Source organism: Bombus flavifrons, chromosome 11, assembly GCF_040668555.2.
Source record: "Bombus flavifrons isolate JBK064 chromosome 11, iyBomFlav1_principal, whole genome shotgun sequence".
NCBI lineage: Eukaryota > Metazoa > Arthropoda > Insecta > Hymenoptera > Apidae > Bombus > Bombus flavifrons.
The window spans coordinates 8,274,252-8,294,669 of NC_138452.1; the positions used below are offsets into that span (position 1 = coordinate 8,274,252).

A 20,418-nucleotide genomic window follows, 5' to 3' on the forward strand; every position below is an offset into this window, starting at 1 on the left:
TCTAGAACCCGCGGGGAATTCTAGCAAGAAAAGTTTACGACCCGGGTAAGCTACCTACGGAAGATATGGTTGAGCTTAGAGGTGGAATAAAATCCGCGTGGACGGATATTCAAAATGAAACTTCGCATAAGTTAGTGGATGGTATACGTAATAGATTAATGGAAGTAAAACGTAAAAGAAAGTCCATTAAATATCGAATGAAAAGTTACAAAGTTAACACCGAGTTTGTATTTTTTTCGCAGTCAAAACCGCTATTTCAAGAGGAAATTGAATTTTTCCCAGGCTTCGAAAGAAGGACATCTTTGTTTCTTGTATCTTCCGTTTTATTTTATATTATAATATGAAATTATATAAACGATTTTGTCAATTTTTCTTCTAACATCAAAAAATGGTGTTGTTTATACATTTAATCTTTTGTTTCTTTTAAATTATTATTATTATTCTTGTGTTACGCTTTCGCCAATTACAAAACTGAGGTAATAATATTACAAAATTGTATGAGTAGACACGTGTATAAGTAACAATCTTTCTTTAATGTCGATCGACGGTGATGATACAATCCTGTACAGATACTATTTCCAATCACTGTATAATTAATTAAATTAAGAATCAATTAAAACATTGTCGCATTTTCGATCGATCGCATCGTCGACGTTCGTTTCCTGTTTATGCTGTTCGCGAGGAAATGTCTAACGTTGTGCAATCATAGTCAAAGATGTTTCGATCGATCGAAGCAACGCGAGTATGAAATTTGTCGTCTAAAATTGTCCTACTCCATAGTTAGCCGCGATTTGACGTAGACAATTTTCGAGTAATTTTCTACGATCTTTCCCAGCCAATTTTTACCAATCATTTACCTACTTCTTTCTACTATCTCGATAGCTGCTTTCTTGAAGATATTCTCGTTAAGTCAATTCATTATGTCAGAATTTTCTTGATTGCCACGAGTGAAAGTTTGTCAACATCTGCACGTTTCTCTTTGCCAATTGCACGTTTATATTCTGCGTATCGCAGCCTTTCTACTTTCAAACAGATATTCAAGTTTCAGTCTATTGCTGCAGTGGGATCTTCGATATGCTAATTAATTCAGTCGCGAAAGTTAGCGCGAGTATTAATGAGAATATGAAAATATTTCTTAGAAAGCGGACAATTTTTGGGCAATTGGCTAGAGGAGAAGAGAGAAGGAACTTTCATGTAACAGCTATTCCAATATATTATTTATATAAGATCACATAATATAAATGCAATCTTGTTTTAATTATTTACGTTCGACACAATTGCGTTTGTTCATTACATATTCTTTATTAGACTGCAATAGAATATATACCGCAAATAGAAACACGTTAAACGTTGCACATTTTTACGATATTCTCTATCTTCTAAAATATTCCTTGCTTAGTTTTGTAGTTATATAATTGTACTGAATAATTATCATACGTTTCCTCTCTGACACCATCATGCACAAAGCGTTTATACATGCAATAGCAACTTCACATTAAAGCGACGAGAACAACACGTCGTTCTGTTTTAAAACAGTACATCGGAATACTATTCGAAAATATGTAACTCGCTGTTCCTTAGGAAAATAAGAATTTCTTCGACCAACGACATCCAATCGCCTGTTATTTCACCGAACGTTCGTTCGAAAGCGCTATCTGTGTCGTGTTAATTCGCATTAAATTCTCGCGTTTACTTAAAAATTCCAAAGCCAAACACGCTTTTCAAACCGTGTTTAATGTATTACAGTGACAATTCTGATTGCTGTAAACGCGCGGTTGATACGGGCGACACGCAGATAACGACTAGCCTGGCGCAAAAGCTGGAAAATCGTTAACTCGTTTCAATTACGTGAACTCGTCCCTGTTGAAGCTAAAACGCAAAGTTATATACACGCCCAGCCTGTTTGTCACCGATCGTCTATTGTCGCGTCAAAAATCGCGACACTTTGAAAGCTTTGCCAGTTTGCACGATAAAGCAGCATGCGAATAAAAATAAGGAACAATCAGGTTAATTTAACCAGCGTTGAATTGTCACGACATAGCGTCAACGTGAGCAAACATTTTGACCTTTTCGTTGCTGCACGTGGGTACGTATACTTATACCTATACCACTTGGTTATTTTAATCTATTACATACGCATGGATTAACTAATTCGAATAATCTATATATCTAGTTCGCCAATCTATAGTAACCTATCACGTTAGGCGACATTAAGAACGAACTTGCATATTCAGATACGAAGTATTCTGAATTTTGATTACGTATTAATGAAATTCCATCGGATACATGTAACGAGTATTCCTTTCGTTTCCTCGCTTGTCTTTCTCCAAGTGTACTTAAAAATTGGTTTCAATAAATTAAAGAGAAGAAGAAAAGAGAAAAATATTGGGAAAAGTAAGACAAGTCCGAGTATTTGTTGAGTTAATGAAATTCCATTAGACGCTGTGTATCAAATATTCCTGTCATTTCGTCATTTGTCCTTCCCAATCGGTTCATAAACATTGTTTTATATCAAAATAACAAGGAATCCTTAAAGAGAAGAAGAAAAGGAAAAAATATTGGGAAAAGTAAGACAAGTCCGAGTATTTGTTGAGTTAATGAAATTCCATTAGACGCTGTGTATCAAATATTCCTCTCATTTCGTCATTTGTCCTTCCCAAACGGTTCATGAACATCGCTTTAAATCAAAACAACAATGAATCCTTAAAGAGAAGAAGAAAAGAGAAAATGTTGGGAAAAGTAAGACAAGTCCGAGTATTTGTTGAGTTAATGAAATTCCATTAGACGCTGTGTATCAAATATTCCTCTCATTTCGTCATTTGTCCTTCCCAATCGGTTCATAAACATTGTTTTATATCAAAATAACAAGAAATCCTTAAAGAGAAGAAGAAAAGAGAAAATGTTGGGAAAAGTAAGACAAGTCCGAGTATTTGTTGAGTTAATGAAATTCCATTAGACGCTGTGTATCAAATATTCCTCTCATTTCGTCATTTGTCCTTCCCAAACGGTTCATGAACATTGCTTTAAATCAAAATAAGAAGAAATCCTTAAAGAGAAGAATAAAAGAGAATAATGCTGGAGAAAAAAGACAAGTCTCCATCTATTCTTACAAATTGCTTTCGATAAAAGTAGCGAAAAATTTCTTTAAACAGATGAAGAAAAAGCGAACAAGCGAACTCCTGCCTACTTTCTAACGATAAACGAGTCTCAAAGGAGTAGCTCAGATGGCAATCGTCAAAAAAGAAAAAAAAACGCGATAGGAAAAGAACACTGGGCAAAGAGTACTCGACGATTTCAAGAATGCTTGGTCAGCATCCACGAGAACGATAGGAGAGCAACAGCAATTACAAAAGAACCATTTATTCTCATTATTATGAAAAAGAATCCGCGGTACGACGAGCTCGTAACGAGTTACCCTGGCGATCATCTTCGTTTCATTCATTACCCTGTCAACTGGCTCGAAATTGAAACGTTTCACGGCCAGTCGACGTTCAGTCAACTATTAAAAAAAGAGTGACATGAAGACGGTAGAACGAGAAGAGAAGAGAAGAGAAGAGAAGAGAAGAGAAGAGAAGAGAAGAGAAGAGGCTGGCGGTATACTCGAGCAGCAGACATCGATGAAACATACGAGCAGAGCGAGGGACTCCGGCTAAACGCCGCAACGAGCCATAACTTTGAAGTGCGGCCTTAAAACGAATTAACCCCATTTGCCGCGATAACTTCTAATGCAATTTCACCGTAACATGTGCGATTTACCGAGCACGGGCCGATTTTTATGTTCTCCGCGTCTACAGAAACGACCAAGACAGTATATATTACGAGGAACAGATTCTTTCGAACAGTGAATGGATTTCAATTGGCGGATTGCGAACGTTCGCGCGTTTAAAAGAAATTTATACAGAGAAAAATGTGTGGAATTCGCGTAATATGTAAAACTATACGGAATATCGGAAAGTACACGTTACGATATTAATTATGGTATTTGATATATATGGTGACGATGTAATCTTTTATATTTATGCTTCATTTATTTATGTTTATATCGATGGAAATATAAATTTCCATGAACATTCGCAGTCTATCGATTAGAGGCGAGACATTCGAAAGGTCAAAATATTTGAAAAAAAAGAAAAAAAAATAAGAGGAAAAGAACGAGGGAAGAAGATGGAGACTTTAGAAATTTTGAATTCAGGCATCGCGAATCTAAAAAAATTCAGGTTTCGACGAGTGTCTAACTTCGAATAGAATACGTGCACGATTTTATCGTTTTGCGTGGTTTGATTAGAATTCTGTGCGTAACGCGGACGAATAAAGTGGTAGAGAGTGTAACTTTCCGAGGAGCTTATTAATAATGAATCAGACAGCGAGATGGCCTGACGTGGTTGCTTACGCTCGAAGTTGTCCACGTCAGGTGTATGTCTGCACCGACTAAAGCATTTATAAATAACCAATAACAGGAAGATGGCTTGCATTCTTCCAGCATGAATCTGCTGGCAATAATTCGTTTCTTTATTTGTACTTTTTTAACGAACTACTTTCGGCTACTTTAAAAATACCTTTTTCTTCTTCTTCTTCTTTACTTTTACAGGAAGAACGAAGAAGAAGAATAGCCGGGAATTTCAAATGGACCGCTATGTGTCGCTGCCAATAGCCAGAAATATTTCGCTTCGACGGTTTATTTGGAAATATTTGATCGCGGAATATTTGCGTATTTATACGTTTATCGCATATATTCTTCCATTATTTTTCTTGTTTTAAGTGTAAAAATATTGCGAAGTAAATCTATTTTTCGCTGATAATCCACAACATTTCATCTTCGTAGTTTATTTTCAAATAATGAGAAACGAGCGAATCGTGGAACGTTTCTTCTGCAACGTTTACCTCGAGCACAAGGGGAGACATTTTTCGCTATTGTTCCTCGTCGTAACTCGCTATACATTTTCGGTCCGTCGAGTTTTAAACGAACCCAAAGCGTTTGCATCGTATTAAAGGAGTATTTAACGCGTTGCGACGGCAAGTGTAGAAAATTGATGATTTATTTTCTTCTGCTGGATATTTCCACCAGCTGTGTCTCGAGCTACGATTTGTTTTCAGCAAAATTGTAACGTCGAAAACCGCTTTTCTTCTGCTGACTGTGCCAGTTGCGTTTCGCGTTTCTGCCGCTGTTACCATTTCAATTTGTAGATGGGCTGTAAAAGCGGTTTTTAGCATGAAGTTGGTCGTGTTTCGTGGCAATATAAGCCTGGCATTTAGGCAACGCGCAACCGGCGCTAATATTATCGTTTATTTCCAGGCAAATACAAAAGCTAAGATACGCGTCCTCCGATTTTATCGCCATTCAAAGCTGTTTATTATATTTTCTGTTTGCTTTCGAGAATCTACGTTCTCTCTGCTGTCTTTCGAAATTTCTTAATTTTCAATATCGAATGCAGATCGATACGTTCCCAACTTTCTTCCTTTCTACTTTCACAAAATTTTGTTTCGTAGAAATTTTCAGAAACGATATAGCTACGCAATTAACAGCAATACTTGCAAAGAATTTTATCTCTTAAATTTCTCATTTAATTTCAATCTGATTAATTTGATACTCGGTCGTACTTTTCTATTGATAAGAAATTTCTGAAAATTGAAGATAAAACGTTAATTCAAATTACGAGAGACGAAGAAAAGGAAAGCGAATAATGCTAAAGAAAAGAGAAAAGACAGTAACATTCCACGCGTAAGACAATTTACATCCGGAATGGTAACAACGATGAACATTTGCGATAACGCCGTAGTAGATAACAGGTTTTCACATTGTGTTTCTCACCTGTTATCCACCTCATCTAATCGTAGGTTCACAACTTTTACTACATTGTCGTGCCGTATCGTTCCAGCGTCGTGTTTTTAATCATTCATGTTGCTCGTTTAATTATTTATGAATTTCCAGCGAGTATCTGGCTACGTGGAAATTTCGAAGAAAAACGTGAAATATGATTCTCAGAAGCGAACAGAATTCTTTCCACAATTTCATCAGTATCTTTAGAACTATCACGAGATCTTCAAACATATTTACTAATATGAAATAAAATACGATAAATTTAGAATAAAATTTAAAGCGTCGAAGCTTCTCGTTATATTCGTTATCGATTTTCAACGGAGAAAATCTACAATTTCTCTCGCTACGATGATTCTCCGCCGTCGATATTGAATTTCCAATATTCCGCGGAACTGGCAATCGCAAAAATTACGTTCAATTTAAATCTCGTTAAACGAAAATCAATATTCTGTCCCAATCACGTCAATTTTGCGAGAATCGTAGATCTGAAAAACTAAGGTAGAACAAGTAAGGAATAAAAAGAGCGAAGGAAAAATACGACCTTTAATCCACCGTTCTCAAACAAAAGAAACGAATTCGTTCGACGTTCGACTCGCGCCAGATAATTTACGATCATATCGGTACGTACATCTACTGATTAAAAAATGTCGGTCAGATTGGAATCGTCTCGAAGATGGTATCCCGCTGGGAGTAGCCACCCACGTGTTATTTAGCAATTAAGTTAGAAAAATTTACCAAACGTCCAGCTGGACAAATTGTGAAGTACAAATTAAATAATTAAAAAAAAAAAGATTAGAATCTTCGAGATATGACTGGAGATATGGCGCTAGCGAGTTTCCAAAGCCTTTTACTGCGCATTAAGATAGCCACGAAAAAAGAAGTTTCTGCATCCACCGCTGTATAATCAAACAGCAATCTCGTGAAAAACGTGGAACGTTCCCTGTGAGCGTGTTTTCAAGCATAATAAACTCGATCGGACGATGAAATTACACGCCGATCTCGTGACCATCCACCGTTGATTGAGACAATTCCGTAATTAACTGTGTCGCCACGTGTATTCCTGGAACGTTAACCCCCCATAACAACAATTTCCTTCGCCTCTGACAAGGAAATAACGCGAACGAACGCAATCTGGCTTTTCATTTAAAAAATAGAAAGGAATTATGGAAACAATTTGAACGCTCGATATCGGCACACAACGATATTAGCAATGGAGCATCAAAGTATAGAGATCGGTAAATGGAATAGCATTTTAACGATATGTAAACGAGAGTAAATTATTTCCAAGTGACGCGAGTTTGACGAGAATTAATTCCATTCGTCGTGAAGAAAGAGAGAAATTAATAAATCGACGATTCGAGTCATCGGGAAAGCTCGGAGAAGAATCATAGCAGTTGATGGATGAAACATAATCAATTTTATCTCTATCGCTGTGTATTTCCTTGAAACGCTATACTTTTTGGGAATATGAACTGTGACACGACCAGACCGGTTTCGAAATTTAATTTAAAATTGCACGTTCATCGTTATTTCTTTTCCTCGTCTAAATTTATGTATATTCTTATATTAACAAAAATTGAGAAACCGAGAAAGGAATAACAAGTAATGTAGGATTTTAAATTAAATTTTGAAATCGATCGTTCGACCGGGCCTTGTAAGGTAAGTGTCAAATGTCTCAATGGCCTTAAACACTATTTTTTACGAGCTTTTTACGATTTTTTAAAAATGTACAATTCTTTAAAAATATTTTTTATAGCTACTTTTAAGCTCTACGTTTATTACAGTGTTTATAGTTGTTTATATTTGTCGCATCCCCCAATTCTTTTATTACAGCGCGCTTTGCTTCTTCTTGTGTCTTACAACTTCTTTTTTGTCTTTTTTATAGCTTCTGCCGCTCCCCTTTATTTTGCTGCAATCTCTTTATAACTTTCGTGCTTCACGCTCTTTTTTTTTTTTTTTTTTGTCCATGTTTCCTCGCTTCTCGCCAAGGTAAGTAGTTCAATGTTTAATCAAATTGCTTCGAGGTAAGCTGTTTTTATCGCGACTAGGTTTTATAGTAGCGAGTAGCCTGCGCGTAAATATTATTTACCTGTCGAGTAAAAAATAATTTAATTACACGATACACATACCAAAATGTAATTGATCGAACGATCAGTTTCGATTAACGGCAAACGTAATTGCAAGTCAACGTACTGTGCACCCAATAACTGCCAGACTTCTCGGTATAGTGAAAGAAAATTCTACGAGAATGATTCATCGACTACCGACATGGATTTTAGAAGACCCGCTTTATTTCAAAGAAATCTGTTATCGTTTCAAGTGAAATCTGAATCTCGATGACGTTAACGATGTCCAGGAAGGATTTCATCGAACGGAAGCATCGGGCGATATTCAAAGAAAATTCTCTCGGAGGAAAATTGTTCGATTCCTCTGCAGTCGACTAAAAAATGCTAAATGGCGAAATTACGTGTAAAAATTCTGTCAACGTCATTAAAAAAGCAAGCACCACGTTGTCTTGTTTCCAGACGAACAGAAGTTGCACAATTTCAAAAATTACAGTCTGTCACACAGTGTTATAAAATGGTTCGTATTCTTCCAATTCGATAGAATTATAAAAAAAAATTATTAATAATATTGGAGAAAATTGGTGGAATTTCTCTCGTAAAGTAAACTCGATAGGCAATTGCCTAGAAGAATATCGCGAATAGAATATTACGTTCCCGCAATTTTCATCTTCAATGGGACAACGACGAAAAGCTTGAAATTATAACGTTTTTAAAACTCGTGTATTTCGACAGAAAAGTTTGAAAATTTTAAGACGACCGACCAATGATTTCTCGCTTTCTATCGTCCGTTATCTACGAAAGTGTGAACGGACCTCGTTCTGCGAAAACAACTCTCGTCGCTTTTCTAGACAATCGAGCGTTTCCCTGAGCGTTTTCGCCGAACAAAGAAAAACTGCGTGTTTCACGAAACGTTATAATTGCTGTTTCCTGCTTTGCAAAGTTGCACAACGTCTACATCTGGCTTTGTACTGAGCTAATAGACCTTGAACTTATTTTTCATTCCGACGACGCTGTGCGTTCGTTTCGTACGCAATCGCTGCGGTCGCAAAAATCGACGGTATCGCAGCGTGTTGCGGTTTCCGATGGATTCAGCGCAAATATACATCGAATCGAATAAATAGAAAGGTATTCACTTGGGAAGAAAAAAGAAAAAGCGAAAAAGGTGTAAATAAATATCGTTGGGAATGGCAATAATACGCGAGATAAATATTTCATTTTGTTCTAAACAAAGGGAAAGATTACGACCCGTGGTGTAAGAAAAAAATACCATAAGCCCGGTTCTAAACTGCGATCCGCTTGATAGATTCCAGAAACAGTAAACAGTTTGAGAAAAGTAAAATTTTAAATTAGAATAAGAGAAATATATACCGGGAGTATACTTAATTGAAGAAAAATAACAATCCTAATGCGTTCCAAACGTTTCCGCTCATTTTTACGTGCGTTTCATCGAAAGCAGAATAATACGATTAAAATATCTTTATTTTTCAATAAAAAGAAGAAAAAAGAAACGTTTTAAATGCCAAGTTGTTCGATATGAAGCCCTATTTGCGTCGATTACTGCGAGTCAGTCGTCGCCTACGAGATACGAAAGGTGTTAAAATACTGTCCAATTTAATCTTTGTTATCTTCCTATTGTTCCATTTCTATACGAATTATCGATATTTCGTATCCATCCCACGTAAAACCATATAGACAATGGAAGGACAAAAAAATATTTAATCTGCAATTGAAACGCTAACACATAAGCAGTGATGGAACAAAGAATATCCAGGCTTTAAAAGGTCACGAAACGGACACGATTAAACCAATTAATTAATTAAAATGTTTGCAACTCGTTCAACCTTACGACACAAATGATCGTAATCATAGCCGTGATGATAATCTAAAAGAAATGCTCGCTTATCGAGAATAACATATTTTTATTTATCCATCGTCACGCTATTAGCCGAATAAAGATACAGCTTTGGAGAGATTATAGGAACATTTGTCTTAAAGAAATATTATAACGATATTAATTTGTAAAGTTTATGTCAGGATTATACATGACAGCATCATAAATAACGTTTAAAAAATTACAGAATACACGGTGGAAATATTTTAACAATTTCAAGTAGGATAAAATCAATAATTTTTCCATTAACAACACTGTTAGCATCGTTAGCATACTTAAACGTACCATTGCGAGAATTAGACGAAAGGCGGATAGAATTGCAAACGTAGAACTACAAGATCGACACGACGGAACTCGTTAAACGAGAACGCGACCACGGATACGTTTAACGATTTTGCACCATTGGAAAACATAGTTAATTAATATTTACGCTGCGGCACGTAGCATGGTCGTAGATTTAAAGGCCGTTCGGTTCTATTTGAAGCGTAATTTCGTTATCTGGCGAATGTGCACGTGCCACGCAAGGATGTGCGATAAAAGGAAGCATTAAATTGCGTTCCTAGATTCATTCAGCTGTTTGAGTATTAAAAATAAATTTTCCATTTTCGGTATCCTTATTTTTATCACATTCCTTAATTAATAATTTCCTTATCGACGCCACTCCAATAGAGAAAATCCTATTGGGTTTCTCTTCTTTTCTTCTTCGCACAAATATTTATCGTATATTATGCAGACTGTAATATAATCCAGGAAATGACTCTATGTATAATAGAAAAGGAATTATATCTTCCAAGTGGAACGTGTCTTATCGTCTAAAAGCTTCGAATCATAATGCGTCCATAAATTTTTTTAAAAGAAGTCATCTGCTACATTAAGGTCGGCTAATGTCTTAACACTTCGACTGCCACGCCGAAATCACATGTTTCACTCAGAACGCCTCAGTGTTTTATCACAGTGCGCCGTTAGATGCAACACTTGTTCTCATTTTTTTTTTTTTTTTTTATTGATGTTCTAATAAAAATGTTTAATTTTTCGATGGGGCTCTTTTTATTTCAAAGTATTTTCTATTTATCGGTCATATTCAATACTAACTGTTAATTGTCATTTAATTTTTACAATCGTAAAAGGTTCAAGCACTCCGGTTATCAATGACCACGGTGGCGTCACAGGAAAAACCATAGCCGATCTTATGACCAACGTGGCAGTCAAAGTGTTGTAATCTTCGAATATTTTCTAACATCTGTGGAGAAAATAAAAGAAATTAATATCAGTATGTTCGTGGCGTCGATCTTGAATCGAGAATAAAATTTCAATGCGCAAATTGAAACATGAACGCTTCACCTATAATCTATAAATATATGTCGGAGAAGGTTGGAATTTAGAATTAGGGGCGTGAAACGAATCTTCGTTTGGATTACACAGTGTCGTTATGCAATAGAGAAGACATTGACTAGTGCAAATACGATTATTATAGGATTGCACAAGTAACCCTGTTAATTAGATACTCGAGAAACTAATGACAATGATCCTAGGTTCAATAACGAATTCGCGGTCAACGGGATGATGGATGAACATGCTCACAAAATCTAAGTCGGACTCTTTGTTAAAACGTGGAATATCCACCGAGCGTGCAGACGCTAAGTAACTCGCTAATACGACCTCACACGAGAGAATGACTTTCCGTCGCGATGATGCTGCAGAGGAAAACTATGATGGGGTGTGTCTAAGGACACGAGATCCTTGGGTTCGTCGAGGATAGCCTTCGTTTAGAAGGTGAGGGAAATTGGCGTTGCTGCTAATTGGTCAATCTCCATATCGGTGGTTAGAAAAAGATGCTAGCCGCCCTCGAGGGAAAGTTGCTACTGGGAGACGCCGTTCGTTGAAAAATAGGTCTCTCCTATCTTCCCGTAGCTGGGACAAAGATTGTTTGTCTGTCTGAAGGACTTTAGCCAACTAAATCTTAAGATTTATAACGGGCCCTCAGGCTAGCGGAACATGTACTGCGAAGACGCATCGACATCTGGCAATCATCTTTACTCGAAGAATAGGGTCTGCGTGTGGCGAGCCACGGGACAGAAACCGTTGGAATGTTTACTGTCGCGTGCCGTCACAAATATTTCTTTTAAGGAGAGCTATAGAATTACTCCATTCCTTTGTTAGACAAAGCGTCCATCCCGTGACCGCGGCTACGTTCGGCGACAGGTTGTCGCCTCGAGCCCAAGCTCATTATCACAAATCTCGAACAAATACAATCGGATGGAATGACGACAATTGTTTAATTACGCCTATAATAGAATCTAGATTACGGTGTTAAGGGATTTTCCCGAAGTTCCAAAGGGAAGGCTCCGATGTCCTTTCATCTCCGACATATATAATCACCTATAATCTATAAAAATAAAAAAATAAATAATAATATAATTTCGTTCTGCGACACACCATATACGACATTAACACGTATGTGTTAAAAATTACACGAATTAAACTAAAAATAGGCTGCAGATTTAAACGCACGCGAAACAAGGTCCTTCTAATTAAAAGCTTAATTAAAATTTAATTAAAAGCCCCGGCGATTCCAAATTCTGACGAACCAGCCTCTGACACTTAACACGGTCGATTTACCATCGAACAAAGCGGATATCGCGACCTGTTATTCGCACGTTATTTCGCTAGCCTGCGCGAAATCCAGGCTGCAATTTATCCTTTCGTGAAGAGACGGTTGAGACTTATTTGCATCGTACCTTGGCGAGTTTACTGTCGCCACGTTGGCGCGCTTTCAATCGCGAATTAAAAACCGCTCGTAACGCGGCAACCGATGCGAGAAACGACTCGTTTGCGAGCACCTCCGTGTCGACGTCCGCCTTCGAATATTTCTGGAACGGAATAAACGAAGCGCGAAACGTATACGCGCGTTGTATATTCTTCATAAGCGAAGATCACACGGGGCTACATAATAAATCCGTTTCTATTGACTTTCTTAGTTTCACATTACTTCGTCGGTGAAGTTGGAAAAAGAGGCAGCAGATTTTACCATACGATGCCACGTGCTCTGTCGCTTACGCTCAGTTAAAATTCCCCTCCGATACGATTTAACGTAATTTAGTAATGAAAATTTATTTTCACTGCGAAAGCCGAGAAAAACGAAGTTCAATTTAAATCAATTTAAATTTTAATTTAAATCTCGTAACAGCCTAAGAAGAATAAGAATTTCACTTAAAAGATAAAAACCAGGGAAGACTTCACATATATTTGAACGTGTCTTGATAAATGAGAAAATGCTACATAGGACAAGGAATTATCGCGAGAAAAGCGAGGAAACGAATCGTTTTCACGCGTTGCAATTGCAACATTGGCGAGAACAGAAGATCGCGTATACGGTCGCGCAAAGTCGGAATGGTGTAATTAAACGATCGGAACGGCGAATCCAGAGACAATAGTCGATGATGTTCGAGCGTAACACGGTGTATTAACCCCGGTCGCGATATCGTTTATCGAGTTTCCGCGATAATCGATGTGGGTCGCACGTGCAACAAGAGGATCCGCGGAGTCTCGTGATTTCGAACAGATCCTTTCGAACGAAACGTACGAGAACGTCGAGTGTCCTGTACCTAAGAAATTTCCTATTTTCAACTCTGCTGCCGAAGATAGATAGACTCTAAGAAATGAATTATCTACCATTAATTATCTACAGTATGTTACAGACGAGAAATCATGGATTATAAGAATCAACGAGATCTTATTGTACAAACTGTTCATCTTTCAATAGATAAAATAAATAGAATTGCACCGTACGTCGTTCACGAGCCAATATTCGAATATTGTAAACAAGCGAACAAGCAAATAAATGAAAATAATCATAATGTGAAAAATGAAAAGATTTCTGTAACCTGTAGCAGATAACGGATAATCTGCGTAGCTGAAACGATTCGCGTTCAATCATTTCCGATGCATTTCATAATTGGTATAAATAACCAACGCGGTGGCATTCGAGGAAAATGAGATCAGCCACGAAAGAATTCCGGCTAATCGAATCGAATTAATCCCGGAATTCGAATGCACGAGATCCAATTTTAGCGTTCAACGTTTTCCAGTCGCAGCGGGTTCTTCGCAACTATGAAGGACCGTTGTGCAAGCAACGTAACGAAACCGTGTGTAGCCTTGTCTGTTCGATTAATGCGCCGGATCCTAACGTTTCTTGGACGATGCACGAATTAGAATGCCGTCGTTCAACAATTATAGAAACCGCCTTCTAAACGACCAAAATCCAAGAGAAATGGACCTCCGACCAGGCGAGCCTGTCCCTCTCTGTAGATACGTGCTTTATTTTCGTAAACGAAAGATGATACTTGGCGGCGTGAAATCGTCTATTTTGCGTAGGATTCGTAATCGACGGTCGTAACGCTCGAATTGGCGGTCGTCTGGTCGAAGATCGTGGATTTACCCCGTGATTCGTGGGCTCGTAAGCGCGATACTATAAATTCTAACGGTAACGAGACGCTAGTTTCGGTGTTTCCATTTCGTCTTTCAGACCGCCAACATTTGTACTTTGCCGATCATTCGGATGATACGTCGCGAAATGGATTATTCCGTGCTGAAGTATCGCGTAAAACACTAAGGGCCTTTTCGTTTGTCGAAACGAGAGCGAAATCGGAGCATAAAAATTCGAGGATTTACGAGGGTTAAATATACCCTTTACATGCGGTAAGTGCAATCATCAAAGAATAATTTGCTGTAGTTGTAAATACGACAGAATATTTATATTCCTTTAAAATGGATTCGACGACTCGATATAACGTTTACGCGTTAAACGCAATCACGAAAGAATAATTTACCGTTGTTTTAAACGTGCAAAGTAGTTTATGTTCCTCTAAAATGAGAAACCAGCAGAAGTCCGTCAATTGTTTGATGATCGATAAAGGACGATTATGTAAGTAACAATCTTGCTATCTTTGAGATAGTTGCGCGTTAACGACTACGATATTCTTTATGCGAGAGATTTCCTTATTTGTTAAAGTATAACCGCGGGAAACGAGAAACGATACGCAACTATTGTAGCTCGGTCGTAGAATTTAAATCAAGAAATACGGAGAATGGAATTTTTACAGATTATTTTTACTCTTACGAACAAACTGTGCAACGCTTGGCTCCACGTCCCAGAATCAAATATTTAAAAGCTTCTTTCACTCCGCCACGAATTCTTCGAAACTTTAAGAAAAATTCCATCGCTACGGATAATACGATAATTTCGAAGAACTCTCGATCGGAACTAAACCCAGCGCAATCGTAATACGAAATAAACAAATTCTACGATATTGCGCGTTCACAGCCGACAAGTTTATACTTCACGAACCTCGACGACCACAGGAATCAACAAAGTTCTGACTCGCAGAATGCAAATTGGAAAATACGTACGTCATTAAGAATGAACGATCATGGTCGCGAATCAACACGACTGATAGTGCGATAATCGCTGACTTTTCCGAAAGACGTTAGATACGATCGTACAAGCGCGTCAATGGCCAACTGACAATCAGACAGTACCGTAGGATAGTTCACTGTTATTTTCATAAAAATATCTATAGCGTTGTAAGTACGTTTTACATTACAGTTACGTACTACATTTGTTATTAGGAAAATCCATTGTACTTGTATTGAATCATAAAAACTTATCACGTGAAAGGCTAAAGCTATAATTGAATTATGAAACTAAAGGAGCGATATTCGCAAGGATTGATACACGCCATCGTTCATAAACATCAAGATATTTATAGAACGTTCAAACATTATCCATGTGAAATTAAGACACAAGTTCTAATTCCATCCTACATAAATAAAGTTTGCACGTTCAATGTTAGACTAAAGTCTTATTTTTATATCCACTACGTTCCTCAATTATTGCTTTCAATTTTCACATTCTTATTATTAATTCATCTATCGTATTCGCTGTTATTTAGTAGAAAATACAAATGAACTTCTCGCGGTTTTTCGTTTGACTTGTTCAACAGATTTTCAATAAAAGTAACATCGCGAAGGCCAGCGTATGATCGTTAATTCGTCGTGTGCATTTTATTATACCTACTAATCTCTGCCCGTGTGGAATAGTACTGACTCGTGTAAATAATTTGGAAAAATTTCCGGAGCGTTTGCTTATACAAAACACGGCGTTCTAATTGATTAATCGCTTCCCTAAATCAACTGGAGCCATTTATCGCGTTTTATATAAAACCAGATGCTCTAATATTTATAGACGGAAGTGAACGTGACTGAATTCAAATTTTCTACATCTTGACTTACGCCACTAGGATTTTCAGGCCGCGATTTGCTGCGAGAGCTCGCATTCGTCACAGCGACGACAGATTGTCCGATGGACTTTCAAAGCTACCGAAGATGCGTGTAAAATGCAAATCGTTATCTGCGTTTTATCGAGTTCTCGTACGATCGAGATCGTTTTTAGATCGCGTAAATCGCCGTGATTATATTTATCAGCGTAGCTCGCTCGAGGAGCGCGAGAAGAATATCTGGTACTCGATGTTTAGCCAACTAAACGAGCGTTCTGTGAAAATAAACGATGAATGCCACGTGCGATTGCTCGGCACGATTAATTTGGCACCGCGATAACGAAAAGAGAAAAGGCTGTTTCATCCTCGTAACGGTTCTTCTTTGCGTGTCTCGCGAGCGTGATCCAAGCGTATTTCGCCGGCCGTGAACTCATTCATGATCGTAGAATCGGCTCGATGGCGCGTTAACTGGTTTCGATATCGAATTGGAAAGTGTTCGTGACGGAGACAACAGGTGTACGTGTCACGTTGTTGCGAACCTCTTAACTTTTTCACGACCATTCAGAGAAAATCCTGGCTATGGATTAAGGACACTTGTATGCATTCGATGTTCGTGACAGTGTTGTGTCATTGAATATAACGTTTAGCTGGATACATTATCGAAGTAATATATGACAGATAGAACGCGTATCGAAAGTGAAAAAGCGCTGAGAATGGTCTTTGTAGTAGAAAGTATTTCAAACTGAAAGCATTAAAATGTTCTCTCCGATATATCATTTACACGCGATTTGCTGGAGAATTTGCTGTGAAAATTGAATGCACGCGTAATTATATAAATCGAAACATAATTTTAAAAACGTAGGATAACTCGGTTGTTCGAAGAAAAAATGTTTAACTGAAATTACGTAATCAATACTTATTGTCCCCGAACGATTCACATTACTTCCACGTTCTTTCTCTAATTGGAGCACACGAACGCTGTCCAAGGTAATAAAAAGAAAGCACTAAACAATCCATGTAATCGATTTTCCAACAGTAGCATCAGTCTACTTTTCCACGTCGTTCCGAATTCAACGAATTCGCGAGATTTCAAATAGAAAAATGAAGGAACACGTGGGGAGAATACAGACCATCGCACTAATGAAAAATTAATAAAAGATCACAGACATTCGACCGATTTAGTGATTGAAATGGACGACAAATTAAATATTAGCGAAGTAGGTCGTGCTTTCTTTCGATAAATATTGTAATTTTCATAGACGAGACGTTTTCAATATGAAAACCGCGTTAAATTGCGCGTGATCGTACGTTAAACGCGTGTCGGATCGATTTTACGTCAACCCGCAGGTATTCCCGGCTGCTTCAGAAAAGGTGCAACGCATATCTTCCGACTGGTCGTCCGTGAATGCCACGATACTAATGATTCAAGGCCACTATTGACAATCCACGACCTATTATTATTTTCAAATACGACGTCGAGCTACGAACAACCTTGCTTAGTTCTTCTCGTTTCCTTTCAATTTTAACGTCGATTGTTAGCTAAAAAAAGAAAAAAAGGAGTAAACTAAAGAACGTATCTTCTAGCTCGACGAAGAATAAAATTGAAATTGGAATTGGAATTGGAAATTCATATAGAGAATCGTTTCATGAGGCAAACGAACATTACGAATAGCTTATCGAATTTTTATCGGGTACTTAATTCCGACGTTATCGTACGATGCTATTGTCGACCATTCTTCTTTCTCTTCGTATATGTACATACATTGTCAACAATCGTGGTTTCAATAAATTGAGAATACATGTAATAATGGAATTTAAAGTAATGCCATCTAAATGGAAACGTTTAAGTATTTTCTAGAACACAGAAAACCTACTTTCGAGAGTGTTATTTTTAATATTCTACAAATGTGTTACCTCGTAAAAAGAATGATCTAAGATATACTTGCCATGAATCTGTATAATATAGCGTAGAAATATTTGGTGTTCTTATGCAAAATAGCATTCAGAAATGTCTGTGCTTTTGGTAGCTTCAAAGTGATTAGATGAATAACTACGTTATATTGGATGAAAGACACCCTCATAAAGGTATAATACTGACGTTCAGAAGCGGCAGAATGATTCAGGGCATTTTACCGATGCGGGCCATTGAGGAAACTTCGAACACGTGTACCAAAGGACTGGCAGTGGAACCGTGCATGGTGGGGATAAGCATCGCGCGTCGTGCACGAACCAATGCTCTAGCAGCTAACACCCAGTTAGATAGTCACTATGCTTTTACCGCGCTGCTCGACAAAGTCCAGTAAATAACTTCGCGATACGCTGAACTTTTACAGTGTAGCATGGCCTCCAAATTTGTATCTATAAACTCTTTTCATTTTACAAATTCTCTACATATGACAGATATTGTAATAAATATGAGATTTAAATCTTCTTCTATCTAACTTATATATTGAATACTACAAATAGGATATTATACTACCACCAGGTACTATGCTACTGCTACCATTTTGTGTGTCTGTTACATTTGGACAATAAATGATACTTAATCAGTATTTAATCTGATCCTAGAAACGTAAGATTGATTTGTAACATATGTAAAGTTTGTAGGTAATGAAAGCAAAGACCATTGCACGTACGAACCAATAATATTGAAGCTTAAGATAAAAATAATTGTAAAGAACAAGAAGTTACTTACCATTGAGACCATATTTCTCCTGGTTCCTCTTAACTTGGTCAAGAGATAATCCTTTGTCAGAATCGACATTAAAGAAATTTACCACCTCGTCCACTGTTTTGCAATGACCGTCCTCCATGGTTACTTCTGTATTAGTCACTAATTTTATCTGTTCAGTGACTGTCCACGTTCATTCACACCGCAATTTTCTGTAATTCAAATAGACAATCAATTGTAGATTATTTGTTCTTTCAAATAAATATTCATTTTCTTTGCAAACACGCACAAATAAACTGATCTGCTCATCGCATAAATATCAACTACAAATAACAAGTGTACCCAATTATTGAAAACAGCAGAAATTATTAAATAACCAGACAGATAACAAAATGATTCTACAAAGACAGACGTTTCGATGCACTTTAATTTCAATTGTTTTCAAAGCTGAAATATAACCAAGGAGAGCTATACTTCTTCAAATAAATCCTAAACACTTCGTAAGGCCGTAAGAATACATAGTTTACAGAAACTTGTCGAAATAAAGATTCCCAGAGAGCGGAGCTTAGATAAAGGCGATGAGGAAAAATCACCGCGTGCTCGCAATTACGAGCCAAACCGTTTCAGGTTAAACCTTTGTCGTGGAACGAAACTTTTCAAGGTGTACGCACCGTGATTTCCCCTGATCGTTCGACAGGAAACGTACAAAGTTCGATAAGAGAACAGAAGTAAACTCACCAGTGACCAGTACGAAGTATTCGTTGGCGACGTGTCACAGAGAAATTACGTTACGGCTGTCGAATATTTAGGTTAGCTACAGGTCCCTAAGATGCACTCAAGCACACAGCGAGAGAGAGAGAGAGAGAGAGAAAGAGAATGAGAGGGAGGGAAGGAGTGAGAGAGAAAGACGAAGAAGAGAAAAAAAATGAAACGAACTGGCACGAACAAACTTGCCGGGCACTAAAATGAAAAGTTCTACGGCCGATTAACGACGTATCACGATACGCGGGCACAGAAATTTAAGACGCTCGTCATTTTCTTCACGATATATTTCCCCTAAATGCTAAGCAAACCTCCTCTTCCGTGAGACTGACACGGCGAACGACAAATCATTGCACACGTGCGCCACCTCGCGGAATGCGCCATTAACAAGTTGCAGTGTAGTTGCCCGCGCGCCGTCTACAATGCAAACGTAATTATAAACATAAATATCCAGTTAATCGAGATTCATTAACGCGTTACGATTATTCCATATGAATAGCCCTTCACTTTTCAAACTATGGAATTTCTATGAAGACGAGTCGTTCGTTCACTTTTGTATTTCGCGAAATCCACGTCACAGCGCGGCGCACCGTGTAGTATGAAAATGCGTGCGAGTCGAATGAACCGAGCATGTGGAGCGACGCCATTGGCTGGACAGCGTTCGTCAAGTATGACGCACTCAGCTATTTTCAGTCTTCTGCTAGTCTATTTCCTTGGCGCGTATTTTAAGACATTCAAAGGACATGGCTAATATTCTCGTTATATAACTATTGCTCTTATAATTTCATTTCGATCGCTTCGGTCGATGATTCGCGATGGAGCGTTGATTTTCGCGCCATTCGACAATTTTCGTTCGATTAAATACGGCGGCCAGGTAATCGAATCGACACCGAATGATTGTTAGGTAGTTTCGTTATATAACTAAGCAACCGGGT

General features: G+C 37.7%; 1 protein-coding gene and 1 long non-coding RNA gene across 6 annotated transcripts in view; one reads left to right on the forward strand and one right to left on the reverse strand.

Annotated features, from left to right (window-relative positions):
* Positions 1 to 20,418, reverse strand: part of SERCA (ATPase sarcoplasmic/endoplasmic reticulum Ca2+ transporting SERCA) — a 56,286-nt gene that overhangs the window by 32,685 nt on the left and 3,183 nt on the right. For 3 of the 5 annotated variants that reach the window (XM_069123451.1, XM_069123447.1, XM_069123450.1), the window contains exon 2: positions 18,746 to 18,933. In XM_069123451.1, the coding sequence (XP_068979552.1) occupies positions 18,746 to 18,863 (118 nt within the window). In that variant the 5' untranslated portion in view covers positions 18,864 to 18,933. Of the gene's footprint in view, positions 1 to 18,745; positions 18,934 to 19,459; positions 19,516 to 20,418 lie in introns of all 5 variants that reach the window. The other 2 variants (XM_069123449.1, XM_069123448.1) reach the window with 1 other exon arrangement.
* LOC138184947 (uncharacterized) lies at positions 14,297 to 15,483 on the forward strand. The gene is made up of 3 exons (XR_011174461.1): positions 14,297 to 14,473; positions 14,878 to 15,314; positions 15,404 to 15,483. It is a non-coding gene; the product is annotated as an uncharacterized LOC138184947 (long non-coding RNA).